Raw genomic sequence first — 21,154 nt, 5'->3', positions numbered from 1 at the left:
GTGTTCAGCAAGGATTCCTATTTGTTAAACACAGAGCTGTACATACTTTTGGAATGGATAGATTCATTTCATTTAGGGTTTCCTGTAGGGGGACTTAGCTTTGTGGGGTTTTTTTTGTTGTTGTTGTTTTTTTGTGTTTTTTTTTTCCTTTCTTTTATTTGGGAAATGCAGCACAAGAGTAATGGACAGAGCTTAAGGTTCCAGTTTGAGAGGCTGAGGTAACTTCCTAGGTCAGTAGTTATAATTCTTCACAGATCACTCATTAGAGCCTAGAGTTCTTGAACCAACAGCCCTATCCATTTCCTCTTATCATTGCAGAAACAATCCCATGTGAGGGAATAAGCATGATACTGCTCTTAATGTCAAAAAACGTCAGTGACAGAATTTACTAAAATTTACCTTAAAAACTGAGGACTTGCACAACTCTGAATATACCAAAAACCATTGAATTGTACAGTTTAAATTGATGAATTGTGTGGTATATGAATTACGTCTCAATAAAGCTTTTAAAAAAAGGGGGACATATGCTATTATTATAAACATTATTGGATTAGTATAGAAGATCCCTAAAGAATTCTCAGTAGACTGCTTTAGGCCCTGCTGCTTTGGTGACAATCAGTTTAAGATTCAGGAAGGTGCCAAATGCTTTGTCTTGTTTGTTTTGGTATTGTTTTGCTGTAGGCTGGCACATTTTTTTTTTTTTGAATTGGGAAGTTAGCCAAATTTGTTTCCTCATGCAGATTCCAAAGCATAATTTAAAAAGTTAATGGTCAGTTCTCTAATTAAATTGCCATTTAGGATAGAGACCAGTTTTTAACAACTTCCGTACACTTTAAGAGGGCTAGTGTCAAGACTTAACCTCCCCTGTCACTAAGAAAAAATAAAGTGGTCTGTCTCTGTATTGCTGTTTGTTTTTGAACATTTTTCTAAAGGTCTTTTTTTTCCCTCCACTAGGTGCGAGAGATGTTGAAGATGAGGGACTCTAATGGGGCCCGCATGTTGACGTTAATAACAGAGCAGTTCATGGCTGACCCTCGTCTGTCACTTTGGAGGCAACAAGGCACTGCGATGACTGACAAATACAGGCAGCTCTGGGATGAGCTGGGTAAATATAAATTTCCTAACACATTGCCATTTACTTATATGGATAAAGACCATGTCGAATGTTTAAAGAACATGGTCAAACTATTATCGAAGAAATTGCTGCTGATATATGAACTTGTTGCCATTATACACTGGTTAGAAAGAATAGGAAGAATAAGGATTTTGTGGGACACAGTCTTGGCAGGGTTTTGGGGGAATTGTCCGATCTTGAGGGGAATGAGAGCACAGAAATCTGCCTTTAAATATTTGGAAAAACTAAAACAGTTATATCATTTTAAAATAGGTATTTTGTATAATAGAGCTGGTTACTTATTTCTAAAATAATATCGTAATCCAGCTAAAATTTGGCCATTTTCTCCTTTTCCCTACGTTAAAAGTTTCAAAAGTAGTTTAAACATTCATTTTACATCTCGACTGCTACAGACTTAGATGAATTGTTGACTATCAGAATGGAAAAGATATAGCAAACTCTAATTTTTATTGCTTCCCAAATCCTTGGTAGTAAAGATATCAATGTAGCAGGTGGTTAAAAAATGAGAAGTCTATTAGTCATGTCCACTGGGAAATTGGGGTCTGACATTTGTTACCTAATAATGCTCATTGCTAGGGAATTAATAATGTATTCGTTATTTTGTCTTCCTACTAAGAAATCTGTGTGTGACAAATGGAATTTTTGACAAATATCAGTGCCTGTATTAATTTTAATTTCTGAACATATTTACTAGAAGATTTTGGTATCAATGCAATTGAGTAGCAGAACTCTTTATTCATATTCTCTCTTCCTCTTGAGTAATGATAGAACACACATGCTGATTGATCCCACATCTAGTCTAGACCAAGAGATGCTGTTGTTCATGAAGATATCACATGATCATAATTGGAAGGGACCTTTGAGGTGAACTCTTTCACAGATAAGGAAACTAAAGTCTGGGGAGGTTAGGAGACTTCCACAAGATGACGTTTTATGACGTCGGGTTATGTAGCAACTTGGTAAAGAATTTGACATCCAGGTTTCCTTTTTCCTGGTAATAGGATGTGTGTTCAGGAACTTGGCTGTGAGTGGCAGTCTGCCCATCTAGTTTTGGCATTTTCCTTGGGTCATGCGAAATAATGGTAATGACCTTTCCTCCAATTTATCTGGTACTACAGGAGATAGTTTCAGTATATTGGAATGATGTTTGAGGGCACAGTGTGGTGGTTGGGGAACACAGGTGTAATGCATGTTTTACATAACTGTAGAATACTGAGCAATTTACTTTTCCAAGTAAACCCTTTTCAATTTTGTAACTGTACAGTAAATGTTGAATTGAGTAGTTGGTTTATGACAGTAGAAAGGACTAGCATTAAAAATATTGTAGTGAAAGGACTCATTTAAAGAAACATTATTGTATTAATATTAAATGAATAAAATTTAATACATTTGCCCCAAGAATACTTGCCAGCAGTGCTTGAGGCTGCAGCATTTACCCCAAGATAACTCACAGATTGCAGTCCTAACCTTACCCTCAGAGTTCGCCACAAATATCTCGCTTTTATTGTTATTTTTGCATCGCTCTTGTATCTCGATAGTCTTTGGAAACAAATGACATCATTCTATTTATAGCATTATGGTTTTAGTAGTGGTATTTCCATTTACAAAGTATAGTACTTCTCAATCATTGAAAATATCAAATCCTAGAAAACGTAGCATTGCTACGCATGATGTTAACATCCTTCTCAAACAGTTGTTAGCTAAAGGTTCATTTGATGAATCCGATTATGTATACATTTCTGTTACATTAAGATTAGAGACAAGTTCTGTTTAGAAGTAACTCCAGGAACAGTTTTTATATTTTATTTTCACAGTGAAAACCAGTCAGATTTGCTTCAGCCTCAAAGACCGTGTTTATGTAAAATTAAATTAGCACTAGCAGCAGTTGCACTTTTTTTTTTCCTAAATGGGAAATGGGCTAAAGAACTTTGGTACTTAGAGAAGCTTAGAATTACAAATAGCTAATTAGGAAGAAAATATGATTAAATTTTTTGGCTACCCCCCAAAAAAATATAAGCGATGGAGTCAGAATTTTCTGTAGTTCACATTTAATCCATTAGTCACATCTTTTCCAAGTTGGTTTTGAAAATTATGTACCTCAACCCTCAGTCCAAAGTATAAATTCTCATTGGGTGGACGTTTCTACCAGCTGATTGTAGTTGTACCCTCTGACATACTACTTTCCAATTGTGGGCCAGGTTCTATTCAAGGTCTTTGATTTCAGTCCAGGATGAAGACTACATCTTACTTACCCTTGTTTTCTTTTTTTACACCCGCCCTCCTACACACCCACCCCCCAATTATTACTTGTTGGCTACAGATTCTCCTGTGTATTCTGATGGCAAGCAAGGTCACTTGCTGTTTTAATGGGGTCTAAGTTCTATGAAGAATCCCACATAGAAGTAACAATAACTATTACATCTTAATAGTCATTCACCAAAAAGTTAACTAAAAGTTGCTTCTGGACTACAAAAGGAAAGGACTTTGGTTCTTAATAAAATGGGGGAATTTGACTTTGTGCCCCTGTGCAGGGCTCTCATTGCTTCAAGGCTCTGCTTTGGAATTAAATGCTGAGCACTGCCAGATGCCAGACATTGAGAAGAGGCTGAGTTTTGTCGGCAAATGGGATCTGCAAGTTAATTGGTGTTTTCTGCAGGCTTCTGGCTGTGAAATGAAATTGGAAGCCCTTTAGCCACATGGATAATACAGGACCTGAATACAAATGTCACATGTCACCATCAGGACCCACTGTGAGACAATAGTGTTCCCACTCCAACACTGCGCCATTACAGATCATTTAAATATGGGGATTACATTTAAACTAAAAGCCCCATTTGCCTTTTACTGCAATTTAAATGTCCTCTTAGCAAAAGCTAAGTGACAAATTAAATGAAAAAAGTGCCCACATTTTTAAAGCTGTAATGCAAAACAACCTTTTATTGCTTCTCATGTGCCACGAATGAATCATTATACTTGTCAACCCTAAACCAAGCCATAATTGGAGCAGCTACTGTTATCAAAGTGGGGCCGCTCTGTGACAGCTTAATAAAGCTGAAACTGTTAAATTAAATCTCAGATGCTTAACTCCTTAGCACCAGTGGATTCGATGGGTCCATTTCTGGCAATGGCCAATACACCAGGAAAAAAAGATTCCTGGCAGGAAAACCTTAATCTGATGAAAGTGTACAAGAAAGAATATCTCAGCCAAGTAACTCTGCTACTTGGCAAAGTGGTTTGGAGGCATCAGATTGTTAGCCAGATTACAAAATTTTATTTTTTCATAGAATCAGATATCCTCCTCCCAAAGATTTACAATATTCCGAGTATATGGGATTTATTAAAATTGATGTGTTAGTGTTTCAGAATTAGTTTTAAAAATAACATTTATTTAACTTTTTCTCTCTTTCAAATAAATAATGTAAACTTTTTTGACGTCGTAACAGGCCCAATTTCTTTCTCCTTGCTTTGGCTAACAAAGGAGCTAATTATGTTCAGTTCTTCCTTTCTAAAGTAAGTGCCTAAGATAGTCATTTGGTCTGAGTTAATTTTTGTGATTTACTCCCTCATTTTCATAATGTAGTATGAAATAAATACAGTTGCATATTATTAAACTCCTGTTTAGTGCATTTCATTTGCAGATACATTTACCTTGTGTGTGTATCAGTTTTTCATATATTAGCTTTACTTTCTCTACTTGATGTTTATTTTCCTAAACACATGGCAGCCTTCTCAAGATGAGTGTTGTGTCATGATCAGCTATGAGAAAATGTGTACATTAAAATCTTAATACAGAAATCCCATTGCAGTGGTAGAGGCTGCACATTCGATAGAGGCTACACATTTAGTAGAGCTATAGAACTCACCTCTTCAATTGCAGCCTTTATTCTGTGATATGCAAATTTTCTGGAAAGCAGATCCCATATATAACCCTTGGATTTCAAAGAACAACTCAGCTCCAATTGGTGGATTGGTGGCAAGCACTCCTACTGTTAGCCCTAATGTCTGTCTGTTCAGTGCATTTAATTACCATGGGGGTCTTTAGGGATGAGGGGATGTATTGTAACCTCTCATCTGTGTTGATGGGTCTCTTTTCCTTAAACGTCTTCCTAGACTATAATTTCACTTTGCTTCATAAAACTATAGGTTGTGGCTGCCAGTCTATTAAAACCTAATTAAAATGGATGTCATTAGAGGAAGCAGTTAAATAAGATTTAATTACAGTTTTATCACAGGGAAAAATTCTTAAATTTTCATTTTCAAATATTGCATAATATGTTTTTCTTCCCTCAGATTTTAAACCTTACTTCTCTCTGAGCTGAGTCATGTGTTTTGCTTTCTATCATGTATGTAAACCCCGTTTCTTAGGGAAAGGCCACTGCAAGAGCCTTGGCTACTCTGAGCTGTGCTCATTCAGTTCACAGGAATGAGATGGTACCTCTCAGAGTTCTTTTCAGAGCTTTTGCTCTAGGTACCTAACTCTGTGTGAGCAGAAATAGCCATAGTTAGATGTTTCTTTCTAGTTTGAATTTCATCGTTAAGGTTAGTTTGACCACTGTTTTTAAGCAACAGCTATAATATTGTTGGATAGATTAAGAAGATATGTATATTCAGGGCACTTGGAATCAACATAAATCTATAATTAGCAGTGGAGAACTTAGTCCAACCATTGGGACCACATTTAGTTAAAATACTAAAAATTACCAATTACATGGACCTAGAGAATGCTGTCCCTCTACCTTCCTAGATACAAGTAGTCATCTCTGTGAGCCTGTTCTGCACCCACACACATTATTCTTGAATAACGAAGAAAACACACTTAAATCACACATTCAGACTAGTAATTTAGGAGAGCCTTTGTGCACAGCTAAAATAAGATTCTAAAGGCTCTACCTTGGAGGTAATTGTGGAGAAATTTCTGGGAAATGCCATCTTATATCTCTGGAAGCACTAGACTTAGTGATCGCCCACCTTCCCACACCCCCCACCCCCACCCCCTGTTTGAGCCCCTTACTTAATTTCTATGGTAAATTCAAGCTCAAGCTTTATAGATTTTGTCGTTGATAGTGGTTAGTGAATGGCTAAGGAAGAACTGCTTCTCATTGAGAAACTAGGAAGCATTCCACTGTGGTTTGCCATATAAGTAGTTACCTCTTTGCTGGTGCCATGGAGAAAACAGCAATTCCCAGAGCCCTGGTGCAGCAAAAATGTATCAGTACAGACTTGGAAGCTTCCATGTAGCCGGGACTGTAGAATGTAATCCTGATGAACCACATTATCAGGGATTGCTTGTTACTACCAGTTTGTCTTCCCTGGGCACAAGGAGAATACAGCTTTACCACTTATTCCACCTCAGTGCCCTCTTGTTAACCCTTCTTTCTAAAAGTCTTACTGTGATTTCTCTCTATCAGTGTGTCTTTAAGCAGTGCTATGTCCAGAGGAATAGATATATTAAATATTTGATTTTACTGTTGACGATAGTACTGGTAGTAAGAAGGGATTATAGAGTTGCAGCCGTCAGGAGACATGAGAAATTAGAACAGACATGAATAAACCGAGGAGCATTTTGATAGGGTTATTTAATCACATCTTAGTACATATATGTGTACAGACTGAATTTAACATGGTTTTACAAGATATTCATGGAGGTGATTTTAGGGTGGAAGTAGTGAGAATGCTCCAGAAAGAAAAAATAACGTGAACAAAGACAGGGATGAGCTCAATGAGGGCGGTATAAAGGGTTGAAATTCATTATAAATATTTTGCCTTCAGGATTTTCAATCCAACCTTGTAGTTCTTTCCTGTTAACTTCAAAGGGAAGAGAGAAAGAGAGTAGACATTACAGAAAAGATTTTTGCTTTGTTTTATTTCCCATTTTGGTCCAGCTACTAAAGATAACACAGATGCCAATGCTTAACTATGCTGAGCACTTAATTTATGCATTATTTTATTTAATTTTTAAAACAACCCTGTAAGATAGGTATAATTATTAGCCTTAATTTTATAGCCAAGATAACTGAGGCTTAAAGAGACTACTTAACTTGCCTAAGATAACAGCAGCAGAGCAGGAATTTTATCCAGATTTCATGAATTTCAAAGATATAACCCCTGAACTAGACACTACCCTCACCTTATTTTAAAAGACTGTAAAATGCCTCTCTGTCAGGCAGTCTCTCTGCTCAGAGCAGAGCAGTGGCAACGTGAAGCTCACCTAGATGGCCATACCATCCCATAAAACTGCTTGGCCTGCTCTGCCTACTCATGGTCCTGTGGTCCTGATGGCAGTAGTTAGTAGAGCTTAGCTAGTTGCACATCTCTTTCCGGAGTCACTAACTTCAGACTCTGAAAAAACAAGCACATTAATGCAGAATAGCCAAATACATGTCATTGATTGAGAACTGTATTATTTAATAAACTGAAGCTTATCATAAAATGCAGATACTACATACTGCAAGTGGGATACAGTGAATTTTTTATCTCATTTTCCAGTCCCCTTTGCCAAGGAGCCAATGAAGACCCTAGTCTATATCAGTCCCTAATGATAACACGGTTGTCAACACTTGTTTGCCCGATGTGGTCTCTAGGCTCTGCAGACCCCTCCTGCACATAGGCTGGGCTGTCCTGCTCTGAACAGTGTCGTGCCCTCCTGTCTCAGTCTCTGCTTTCCCCCTCATTATTCAGAGCTCCCTCTAAATACAGAGGCTTTGTCAATTGTATTGCCGAGGAGGCTTTGCTTCCCTCCAGCGCTGTTCTCAGAATGCAGTCTACTGCTGGGTCTTCACTACTGGGGCCTGGTTTCTTTTTCTGTTGTGTGGTGCTACTGCTTTCTTTCTGTCTCTTAAAACTGAGGCTTTTGTATTCTTGAGTCAGAGGCCTCTAGGTTCGGCTTTGCTGGGAATGGGAAGGTCGGGTTTATTCTCTGCTTCTTTAAGTAGGCAGAATAATTTCTAATTTGGGTCAGAAGTTAACCAAAAAAGAGAGAATGCGTATTTCTATACAGTGAGCCAAACCTATGATAAATACTTCCTGTGTAATGCCATCAACCATCCTTTTCTTGACTGCAACTTCTAGGGTTTAATTAACCATTAAGTACTCTGCATGGGAAAGAGTAGAAATAAAGAAAAAAATTTAAATACATATTAATAGGAAATAGTAGATTCTCAGGATTAAAAGAGATCTTTACACATCATCTGATCCTATTATCTAACCAATTGGAGATTCTTAATGGTAGTCAGTGTCTAAGTTACTTAGGTGTACAATTGGGTAATTTGTAACAACACTTGGGGATCACCCCCATGTGTATTTTTATAAAATTCTATTCTAAATACCTTGGAGATTTGATTAGGAGTTAAACTGCCTTTTGATTCATTGTAGTACACTTTAGTGTTCTGTATTGTATATGTAGTGTGCTGGTACATTATTTATACCAAGAATGGGTTCCAGTTACCTTTTTTATGCTATTTTACTATTTATAATATGAGTTCATCTGTAGTAGATAGATACTCTTCTCATATTAATAGGTAATGGGAATGTCAGAGCATTGGTATAGTGTGTCCTTTTCTTCCTCACATTTTAGAAAAGTTTTCTTCTTACTTTTCCTACTTCCTAATAGTTAGTTTTCCATTTGCCCTCAAGGAATTACCAGCAAAGGGAACTCTAACTGGGGGAGCCTTCTTGCTAGATTGTGGATCTCTAGAGGGTACCGTCATGATAGAGTTAGGGGAGTGCGAGAGTGAAAATGAAGAAAGACAGGCTGGGGATAATTTTCTTTCACCATTTCTTACCCTGATATGGCAGCATACAAAAATTAATGAGGTCTGAGAAGCCTGATTTTAAGCCATCTGAGATTCCCTGGGGCTTCATGAAGAATCAGAGATGCCAGGAGCTAGAATGAAAGAACTGGAAGCCCAGGACTAAAGTAGCCATATCCACAGGCTGCTTACTCCCTGCGTGCCAGCACCTGTGCACGGTGCTTTACAAATATTATTGTGTTAATTTAAGCATAGGTAAGTTAATGAGGGGGGAGGAGGACTGAAGGAAGTGATTAATGGTTGTCCCTGAAACAGCCGGTTTCAGACATTGCCTCACAGAGCCCCCCTGGAGTGGGAGGGGAGGAAGAAAGTCCAGATGAGAAGGGGACAGGGCCTTTCAATCCCAGCAGAGTGACTTTCACCACTTTATGTACTAGGCTTTTCCGTTAAAATTTCTCTAGAACAAAGGATTCTGAAATTTAAAATGCATGTTTGATAGTTACTATTTTCAGAGACTTTTAAATAGCTGCTCCTCTTAGAGATGTACCAAAGAATGACTTTTTATTCATAAAAATAACTTTCTCATATATTTTAGGGGGAAGTCAGGCTGGTAAATGATTTGCAACAGATGAATTTTTGTGTTTTATTTAAAAATTCCATGTTAAAATAAGAATAGGATTCTGTGGTAAAATATAGGTACCTTCTGATATTAAATTATTTGAAGAGTTAGTAACTGGTCATAGGGTTTTCTCAGGCTCTGATCTGAGTAGCCAAGAGTAGTGATAGTAGTCGTTCAAAATGCAACTAACTCAACTCTACACCTTATGTTGCAAAGATAACCTTTGAAATAGAAACCCAAATCTCTCTGATTTTGAGCTATGACCAGCCAGACCTTGCTGATCCTAGGTAAGGCTTCCCAGCCCCTTTCATTTGGTATTACTTTAGTAAGTTTCAAAATTTGCTTCAGCAAACCTGGAGGAAAGAGTGAGAATCATTCATAAATTAGGAATCAAGTAGAATTAAGTGATCAGTGGTCCTGAAATGCCTTAGATTGTAAGTCACAGTCTTCCTTTGTGGATGAGTAAGGGCTGAGGTACTTAGATGGGAGGAACATAAACAGGGTATGTGAGTCAAATTTAAGCTTGGAACTGTGAGAAAATCCCGTTAGAGGAATGCTTTCAAAATGCCACCAAGAAAACAAAAGTCTGATCTCCAAGATCAAGTGACCTGACGGTTTGTTTTGACCCCACTGCGTAGTTACTGTCTTTAATGGGGCATTTAAACTAATTTCAAAGCCATGCTTTTTCATCATGTGTTAGTGTCCATTCGATGCCACCACCACCTTTTCCCTTTCTTGCCCATTAATTGGAACCCTGAAGGTGACTCATTTTTTTAAAATTAGTTTTCTTATAAAGATGAGGGGGGAAAAATTGCCTGGCCAGAGTTGGTGTTCAGTAAGTATTTGTAAATAAAAAAGTGAATGAATAATTAAGTTGTAATTCTAGACACCTATTTGGAAGCATTAAGAAGTGAGTATTTTTGGCGTACTGAAAACAGTGATTGAAAGGCATTGATGTTCACTGTGTCCCCGGTTTTTTTTTCCCTATCCTTCCGGTTTATCTGACCTTCTCTACCCATGCACAGGTGCATCTTCATGAGTACTTGTGTACGCACATGAAAACATACGCGCGCGCGCACACACACACACACACACACACTAAAATATAAACAGTTTAGAGTACAGAAGGGCAATGATTTCCCCTTGCCATCAATGCTGCAGGTAATCTATTGCATTAATCAGCCAGCCAGTGGGAAATGCATGGGGAGTGATTATACTATCATACACAATACAATCAGCATGAAGCAGTTGTCAAGACCAATACATCAAAGTTTAATTCAGTAATAGAATGAATTAGAATAAAATGAAACATTCTGTTCTCCAAGAAACTCAGTACCTATCACAGGTTCTTTCTGAACCCCATACAGTAGTCAGTGCATTAGAAATTGTTTTTATGAATAAAATTGCAGGTCTGATATGGTAGAATACTGTAAGCCCTTTTCCTTGCTATTATTATACAACCATAGTGCTAAAGTGTTTACTTGATCATCAGTAGTCTATAGTGTTAACCATTGGTAAATTTGATTATTTTTGGTAGGGCTCCTGATTATCTTTGGTCCTAAATTGGTTCTCCATGGTAAGTGAATGGAAAGTTGTTGTATTAGTGGCTCAAGGAAGCACTTATCCATAAGTATCGTCGGTGGACAGTGGAGTGCCTTATCAGAATAGCAGATAAATTAATAAGAACCTACTGTTTACAGTGTCTTATGGTAGGCACTGCCATTGGGGAGCTTATACTCTAGTTAGAAAACAGAATGAGTAAGTGAAAAATAAAAAAAAATAGCCCAAGACAGCTAAGACAACCAAAGAAGTGAGGTTATGTAAGGTAACATGTGTTTCAGAAAATTTTGAGGCTAGATCTAATACATTTCATATTATAAGCCACTATTCTGTGTCATTTTGTAATATATAGTCAAAAGTAATTCTTTACAACACTTAACCAAGCATGTTTTTTTTTCAAAGGGGAATATAAAGAACAGAGCCAGACACTAAGAATGGATTCTTATCCTCATATTTACTAGCTGTATAGTCCTGGACAGGTCCCTTATCTGAGATAGAACATCGGTTTCCTTATCTGTAAAAATGAGTGTAATATGGATTCTCGAAGCCTAAAATAAGGTAATTTAGATAATGCACACCACTTTCTTTTCATTCCAAGAGTCTTTTATCTATGTTGGGAAAGTGAATTCAATGGGAAGCTTGTAGGAGAGAGATATCCTGAAGACCTAAAGAGTATTTGCAGAAATAGATTTATATATATAGGCTTGGAGTCAACACTGTTGGACAAATCATGGAACTGTTTGTGAAGACAGCTTAATTAAGCAGCCAGCTCAGAGCACATGGAAAATATGTTTGAAGATTACCACAGTTCACATTCCTTCTCACTAACTGTTGACTGCCCTTTTGTCTCTCAAAATAAGACATCATCTGTCATGGTGACTTTTTCTCCTTTCTGATTTCTTCTGTCCTTCCTACCTTCCTTCCCTCCTTCAAAAATGAGAAGGGTGGTGAGTGGTGGAGGGGCTGGGTCTGATCTTTTCCTATAGAATCAGGTGCCTAATGAGGGAGATCAGGCTGGTCGTGATGAATATTGCTTGTTGACATGACAGCACTGACAAATCAGATGGGATGGGAAGGCTGCATCTTAGATGAGGGCCACAGGTTTACCCAAAAGGAACATTATCCAGGATACCAGCAAAGCGTTTTTGGAGTACCTGTGGTTTATTTTATTTCTTGACAACAAAAGGATGGTTATTTTACTTTATTCTTTTCTTAGAGCCTGGTTAAATGATTACTGTATGCCCCTTTGCTGAGGGTTTAGCCCTGCAACTAAGTGATCTCAAAAACTTTCTCTTTATAGTATCCCTGAGGTTTTGTTTTCAAAATTTCCCAGAGTCATTTTAGATATCAAATTTAAAGTAAGGAGAATATTTTTACCAGTTAAACTTAATTTCCAAACATGGCTGACTAACACATTAAGACTAAATTGTACTGAGAACAATACTATAATTAGGGTCACGGTTTTTGTGTGTCTGACCCAAGAAATTTTGTGACTATAGTTTTGTTAGCACAACTAATTATGCCAGTGATCTCCTATGTGTGACTGCAATTAGGCATTTCATGGCCTTTAAATAAGTATAATTAGTTAATTGGATCATGCATGAAATTCTAGCCTCTTATAGTAGCCTCTGAGAACAAAAATAAATATGAGAAATATTGCAAATTGTTTTATAACTGTGGAACCCTGAGAAATACCAAAAGTGATTGTGTTACTTGGCCTGCTATTTCACAGGAATAAGCATATTAAAAAGTAGAAATTAAACTTTCTATGTATATAACAATCGTTATTCTCCACCGTTGAGACAGAAGAAAGGAACTCACTTGACCTTTCTTATTTTCACCTTTATAGAAGGTGATGTGGCTCTGCTCCCTCTTCCCCTGGCCATTTCCTCTGTGCTCTGTCCATCTAGCAAACAGGGAGGAGAGCAACATTTATCAAATATTCCAAAGTGTTTTTATAGAAAATGTGTAGCTTTTAAATACTGAATTGATTTGCATATTAACAAAAAACCATGAAGTAGAAGGAACTTTAAAAACAAGTTTTATTGACTGTGGGGGTAAGCAATAGATATAGAATGGCTGATTTATTCAGTCACAGGTCATAATGCTCCACCCAGCAGGCAAAGAGCACACTCTGTCACACACCAGTACATTATCCCAGAAATGCTGACGCAACTGCTGTCTAACAGACCTCATAGTACATTATCATATTTTCAGAGAAAACAGATCTCTTCTGACTTGAATAATCAATCTTGAATTGTAAGTTGAGCCTTTGATTGTTTATCTGCTGTTTTAATCTGCAGTGAAATTACTTATTTGCTATGGCTGTCAGTCCTGAAAAATGCCGTTTTCTTTTTTTAATTAGGCTCTTTTTAGATGGACCTGTGGATATGTTTTGTATACATGTGAGAGCACATAAGGACACATGGTTAAAATACAGGGTTCGTTAGCTATACATTTAAGCTACGTCATACTTTTAGACGGTACTGTTATCATTCTCATTTGTATTATACTGCTAAAATATGAGGACAGGAACGATAATTCTGTCAAAGGAGTAAAATCATTAATATAAGAATTCACATACGCATACCTGCACATACGAATCCTAATTTACAGAAGTGATTTCTGACCACATAGCTAGGCAGAAGGCTAAACACCATGATGTTTAAAAATATTGGTCGCGTAGGGAATGTGGGTCTGGTCACAAATCCTGGCTTTCATCTTTAATAGCAACTCAGCCTTTCTACTCCTCTCTATACTTCGGGTTTCTTATCTGTAAAAAGTTTTTTAGTGAGGGCGAAATACGTTAATATATGTAAAATACTTTGCACAGTGTTAGTATGAGGTAAATATTCAATAAATGGCAGCAAATATTGTCAGGTAGATACGTAAAGACGCCATTCACTTTTAGAAATATGTTAGCTGAAGTAGATAGAGAGCGATCTTTGTACCCTGAAGACAGACATTTTAAAACTCTAAATGTTGACTCTAATTAGAAACCTAACATGTGTAACCTGATATTGTTAATATTTTCCTTGAAGGGATAAAAAATTAGCATACAAACCAGCATTTAATATTGTGTTAGATACCTTTTATGCTGTTAAGTTTTCATAATGACTTACTTGGTTATTGCTTGACTTGCAGCTCTTCCCATATATTGAGTGATTTATTTGGATTTGACTTTTTTTAAACTAACAATATTTTCATAGTCATTGGTAACATCTTGGTTTTCCATTGCGTAATCTAGCAGATTTATAATCTTTCCTGGTAATCGTGATAGATTAAAGATGACCACAGATTCCTTGCTACTCTTATTGAAACTCAAAGTCTGTATTCTCTCCTCTTATATCTGGCCAATTTTTATAAACGTTTTGACCAACAGATTATGGAAGAGCACATGCTAGGCCGGTGTCTGGGCACAAGGCTTAAGTAACTGGCAGTGTTTACTTCCTGTCTCTTAGAAGGGTCTATCCTGAGGCCCTGAGTTTCTATATAAGTCTGGCTACCCTGAGGCTGACTAAAAGGTGTTTCTAACTAAAAGACTTGCTATGAGGAAGCCCATGCTGTCCATGGAGAGAAGTCCTGTTGGGGCAGAGGGAAAAGTAAAGAGGAGAGAGAGAATTTTTGACCTGCAGAATCATGAAGTGCAATCAAACAATGTTGAAATAAGCCAGTAAGTTTGGGGTAGTTTTTTAACATAGTAATAGACAACTAAGACAGTGGTTATATATCTGACAATACTTCATGCTTCTCGTAATGGTAATTTTCCAAATGCCACATGTCTTTACCAGTGTAGAATATAATAATATATGAAAAGGAAGTTCTGTTATTTCAGTAAGCTTTACTCTCTATGTTGGACTAAGTCGGATGTTTGTCAAATTGAATCTTTATTATTAGGAAATGGTATAACATGATCCTAGAGGATTCTGCAGGTCCATCTTATATTAGTTTTTGTTTAACAAGGATTCTTCCTCACCTTCATATTCTCAGACCAAATGTCACTTGGTTTGACTTCTGGCTTTTTCCCCTCCAGTAATAAGAATTTGGGTACTGATAACTTTTAATTTTGTGTTTCTATAGAATAAGACTGTGGAACCCATAGTGTTGAAACTAAAAAGAGAGGCAGAGTGGATGGTAGACTAGAAGTTTTGGCCAGGATGCTAAGCCGGATGTGATGGGGAGACTGAAGGAAGAGTGCACAGGCTTCAGTACTGTACTTTGTCCACCCTTTCTCATTAAGTCACCATGGACAGAGGAAATGTTATGTAACCCTGTAGGGTTGAGGACGAGATCAAGAAAACCAGAAGTGCCTCCTCCATGTGGGTAGATATGGATGAAATTATCAAAAGCATCTCAGACCTCTAAATGACTCTCTGACCCTGGATGAGGCCTGGGAGGCTAGAGAGGACAATAACTATGGGAAAACAAAACATATTTGAAAGCTTATTAAAACCAAAGGGGAAAAGGGAGACTAAAAGCTGTTCTAGCCAAAATCAAAGAATCACTTGCAATCTGACCCCTCCAAACTTATTTTAATCTTTGACTCTCAATTTCTTCAACATCGAAATCTTTCTACATGTGTGTTTGCAGAAGTGCACCTTTTAGAACTGGGTGAACTTGACAGTTTTCAGAACACTTCTGCATATACTATCTTGCTTAAGCCTAAACAGCCCTACAAAGTAGGAATTATTATCCCTATTGTTTAAATAGTGAACTGCTGCTGTAGGGAGTCTAAATGGGCTTGCTCAACTTTTGGGGGCTGGTAATCCATATCTTTCCAGACCAGAGCTTATTGATCAAACATATATTCTAGTTAGAAATGTAAAGCAGTGGGTATGTGAGGTGGGGCAAAATGGTGGTGATTTGTCCATCTAAATGTTTGATGGAAAAGACTAGCCTTCAGGACGTGAGGAATTCATCAACTTTTGTTACCTACATTTGCTGGGAATCTGGGTTCTTATCCACTGGCAATGTTTTTTGGTGAAATGCAGAAGTAAGCAAAAAGGCCTTTGTGATGTTTTATCTTCTCCCTCAATGTGATTCTGCCCATGTTCTCTGATCAGTGAAAAGACACTGATTTAATATTAATAAAAAAGCATTTTATTCACTGTTTATAATTGTATTCATGGTACTAAAAGTTCCGTGCAAAGCAACAGATACAGCTTCTGCTCACATGGCCTTAAATGAAGTTAACTTTGTCTCTTAGGCCATCAAATTTTGGTGATGAAATTAACATTTACCAATGCCCACTACATGTTAGTAGATTGGAACCATTCACCATGTGCAGAGAATACTTTTTTCCTCTTTTTCCCAGAGAAGTTCATTTCCTAGTTTTGGCCTACTTGGCACGTATGTTGCTGTGCATCTTTTTGCTGAAATCACTGAGTGTAGATAGAGTAGTGGAAAAGAGAGTAAAAGCATGCTGGATGGTGGAGAAAAGCTACACTAGAGCTGAAATGTGCCAGGGATAATTCAGAAACTGAATGATGCATACACTAGTGATTTGATTTGAGACATTGAAGCTGGGAAAGCAATTTAAAAGTATTTAATTCATTTTCATTGTAAATCATAGCAAATAATTAAGCATCCTTTGTGAAAGAGCCAGTAATACCTTTCCAGATGCCAGGTCCTTTGCCAGGTGCTAGCAATGGTACGTTCTCACTGAGTTCTCTGTCCTGTTTTTGGTCGAGTCCTTAAAAGGGTTAATATTTCCAAAGACAAAGGAATGAAGTGTTTGATCATCAAAGAGCTTTATTTTTAAAGCTACAGATGTTTCAGGCATGTGTTGGAAAGGAAGGAAAAGAGATCAGTGCCCAAAGTGGAACTTTGAAATAATAAAATTTGGAGAAAGACTTACTCAATTTGGTTAACTTGGTTATTAAGGCTAATGACAGCTTTTGTATTGGTGACTGTTAAGATAAAAGACCATGTCCATTATAGCTCTGAACTTGCATCTAACATTAAGAACATCCTTTCATAATGAAACCTCTCTTAAGGGAAGTGGGTAGAAGTCAAAGAATGTCACAGGCAAATTTATAAAGACTTGGTTTTTCAAAATTTTTCTCAGTCTGCAAATTGGAAGTTTTCTAATTAGAGAAATGTAAGCACAAAAATCTGAGATGAGTTTTATGGATTTATTTTTGCCTCAAACAATCATAGACATAATTATTTAAAGTTTCTAAGAATATTTATGATCTTTCTGTTAAGGACCATAATCTCTCTGAATTTTAGTTTTCTCATTTTGAATGTAGAAATAGCAATTCTGACCACAGAGAATTATTACGATGAGTTAATGAGAAAATGTTTGTAAGGCCCTAAATGTAATGCTTGTGACATATAGTAGACACCCAAGAAATAGTGACTCTTAATGGTACTAATGATTATTTAATTAAGGTTGTCTTTGATGTTTCTCCATTTATTTTTGGGGGGAAAAAAAACTTTTTAAAAGGTAGAATTATATTCTCTTGTCAAAATCAATTTACCTTTTTATATGGACTCTAGAATTTTTCCCCAGATAAAGATAAAACTCACTGGTTCATTATCATATTATCAGTTCTTTCATATGCAAACCAATCAGTCCTTCAACACTGTATACGTTGGTTAATATTTTCCTAATTTTATCTTTGAATTATTTCAAAGGCACTAGTACTTAGTATCAATTTGTTAATTCTGTTTTTAAAATCTTGTAGTAGTATACTTAACATCTTTAAAAAGAAGAGATTAAATGGGAGAACAGTAGATTTGAGATACATATTTTAAGATATGTAATTTCTACATTTAATTTTAACATTAGCTCTATCTTAGCTTTTAGTTGGCATGATAGTGCATTCAAGCTAATTTTCAAAATAAATTATAGTTCACACAGGTATGGATTGAAATACAGACCTCTGAATTATGAAATGATCACATTGAAAATAAATCATTCATTTTAGAATGATTTTTACATCACATTATTTGTTAATATTCATTTGTTTCTTATTACTGAGTAATATTCTGTTGTATGAATGCACCACTGTTTATTCATTCACCCATTGAAGGACATTCAGGTTATTTCAAGATTTCTTCATTTACAAATAAAGATAGTATGAATGTTCTTATACAAGTTTTTATGTGGACATAAGTTTTCATTTCTTTTGGACAAAACTCTAGAGGTGAGATTGCTAGGTAATATGGTAAATGTAAGCTTATTTCATGAGAAACTGCTGGACTATTTTCCCGAGTGGCTATATTATTTTGCACTCCCAGCAGCAATTATGAGCATTCCAGTTGCTCCATATCCTAGGCAGCAGATGGTGTTGTCAGGTTTTAAATTTCTTTTTCTAATTTTAACCATTATAATAGGTGCGTAGTGATATCTTGTGTGGTTTTAATTTGCATTTTCCTAACGATTAATGATGTTGAGCATGTTTTCATCTGTAGTTTGCCATCTGTATAACTTCTTTGGTGACAGTGGAACATTATTCACTGAAGAAGTTAATACAGCTGGCAAATTTTTTGTACAAATTTTTTGCCCATTTTTAATAGGGTGGTTCTTTTTCTTGATGAGTTTTGAGAAGGCTTTACCTGTTCTAAATATAAATCCTTTGCCAGATATATGATTTGAACATATTTTCTCCCAGTCTGTGGATTGTCTGTTTTTTCTCTTAATAGTGCCTTTATAAAGCAAAAGTTTTTCATTTTTATGAGATTACCAATTTTCTTTTTATCAATTTTAGCAATTTGTATCAATTTTATCTTTTACGGATCATGCTTTTGATATTATATCTAACATTATTTTTGCCTAACCAAGAGTTACAAAGTTTTTTTTCTAGAAGTTTTACATTTAGGCCTATAATCCATTCTGAGTTAGTTTTTAATAAATTGAGTTACTTTTAATAAAGTGTGTGATATACATTTAATTTCATTTTTTTTCACATGAATGTCCAGCACTAGTTGTTGAAAAGATTTATCTTTTCTCTTTTGAATCGACTTTGGACCTTGAGTTGGCCATATTTGCGTAGGTATATTTCCGAGCTCTTTAATCTGTACCGTTCATCTGTGCGCCTCTTCTTTCATCACTCGTGCTTTGTCTTGATTACTGTAACTTTATAGTAAGTCTCAAAATCGAGTAATGTACTGTGGGTCTTCCACCTTTGTCCTTCTTGCTTAAAACTGTTTTGACTATTTTAGATATATTCTTGTCAATATGAACACAAACGCCTGCTAGGGTTTTGAAAGGGGTTATGTTAAATATACAAATTAATGTGGGAGACTTGACATCTTAATAATATTGAGATTTTCAATCTATGAATATAGCAACTTTCTGCTTTTTAAGACTGATTTCTTTTGTCAGTGTTTTATAGTTTTTAGCCTAGAGACTGCACATACTTTGTAAGATTTTATAATCTTTTATTTTTTGCTTCTCATATAAATGGTGCTTTTTTTTTTGGTAAATTTTGATCTCTAATAACATTTTAACATAGAGATGTGCAGTTAGCTTTTTGCTTTGAACTTGTATCATACGACCTTGCTAAGCTTATTAGTTCTAGGTGCTTTTTTGTAGGTTAGTTGTCTGCAAATAGAGGCTGTTTTATTTTTTCGCCTTCAGTCTATTCCATTAACCTCCTTCACTTGCTTTATTGGCCTAACTAGAACTTCCAGTGTGCTGTTGAATAGGAGTGGTAAGAGCATACATACATCTTTGCCTTGTTTCAGTGTTATGGGAAAAACATTCAGTCTTTTGCCATTTCTATGTTAACTCTAGGGCTTTTTTTGCTAACACCTTTTATCAGGTTAAATAAATTTGTTCTTAGTTTGCTGAGAGTTTTATTTATTATGAAGAGATGTTTAATTTTTCCGCATCTGTCAAAATGGTCATATGCTTTGTCTTCCTTTTTCTGGTAACACTGATTGAATTTTAAAGTTGAACCAGCCTTGCCTTCCTAGGATAAACCCTACTTTGTTATGGTGTGTTTTCTCTTATATATATTTCTTAATTAATTTGCTGATATTTTGTCAAGGTGTTTTACTTCTCTCTTCATGAAAGATATTGATTTGTAATTGCTTTTACTTGTAATATCTTTATCTAGTGTTGATATCAGGGTAATTCTGGCCTCATAAAATGAGTTGGAAACCATTCCCTTCCCTTTTGTTTTCTGATAGATATTGTATAGAATTGGTACTATTTCTTTCTTAAATGTTCAGTAGAATTTTCCAGGGAAACAGCTGGATCTGCATTTAGAGATTTTTAACTGTAGATTTAATTTTTTAAGTAAATTTATGACTGTTCAAGTTATTATTTCTTCCTGAGTAAACGTCAATAGTTTGTAATTTTTAAGAAATTTGTCCATTTTATCTCTGTTGTAGAATTAATGGGCATAAAGTTGTTCATAGTATACTCATATGAGCCTTTTAGTACATCTAGGATCTGTAATGATGTGCCGTCTTTCATTCCTGAAACTTCTAGTTTGTCTTTTTTTTTTTTTCCCAGTCATTTTGGCTATAGCTGTATTGATTTTATTGATCTTTTTAAAGATCCAGCTTTTTGGGATGAGGGACAGTTTTCAATTTATTTGATTTTTCATCTGTTATTGCCTGCCTTCATTTTGCTTTGGCTTTGATTGCTCTCTTTTTTTTTTTTTTTTTCTGGTTTCTTAAGATGGATATATAGATTATTTAAATCATTTCTTGTTTTCCAATTTAAGCATTTAATACTATAAATTTCCCTCTAAACTTTTTAGATGTAGATCACAAATTTTTATATTTTATTTGCATATTCAGTACAAAATATTTTTTCCCTTGTGACTTACATTTTTATTAATGAGTTAATTAGAAATTTGTTATTTAATTCCTAGATATTTAAGAATTTTCTAAATATCCTCTTGTTACTAATTTCTAATTTGATTTTATTACACCAAAGAATATACCTTGTATGATTTCACTTTTTTAAAATTTATTAAAGTCTGCTTTATGGTCTAGAATATGGACTATCTAGATGAATGTTCTTTGTGCATTTTAAAAAGAGTAGGGTTTTGTTTTATTTTTCTTCTATTAATGTTTATTGTAGTGTTCTATAAATGCTAATTAGATTAAGTTGGTTTGATAGTGTTGATT

General features: G+C 35.7%; 1 protein-coding gene across 1 annotated transcript in view; it reads left to right on the top strand.

Moving 5' to 3' along the window:
- Positions 1–21,154, top strand: part of ZSWIM6 (zinc finger SWIM-type containing 6) — a 167,372-nt gene that overhangs the window by 118,438 nt on the left and 27,780 nt on the right. The window contains exon 4 of the mRNA XM_016137048.2: positions 955–1,105. Coding sequence (XP_015992534.2) covers positions 955–1,105 — 151 coding nt within the window. The remainder of the gene's footprint in view (positions 1–954; positions 1,106–21,154) is intronic.

This window comes from Rousettus aegyptiacus, unplaced genomic scaffold (assembly GCF_014176215.1).
Source record: "Rousettus aegyptiacus isolate mRouAeg1 unplaced genomic scaffold, mRouAeg1.p scaffold_m13_p_8, whole genome shotgun sequence".
Classification (NCBI taxonomy): Eukaryota; Metazoa; Chordata; class Mammalia; order Chiroptera; family Pteropodidae; genus Rousettus; species Rousettus aegyptiacus.
This window is presented reverse-complemented; position numbering and strand designations above follow the sequence as displayed.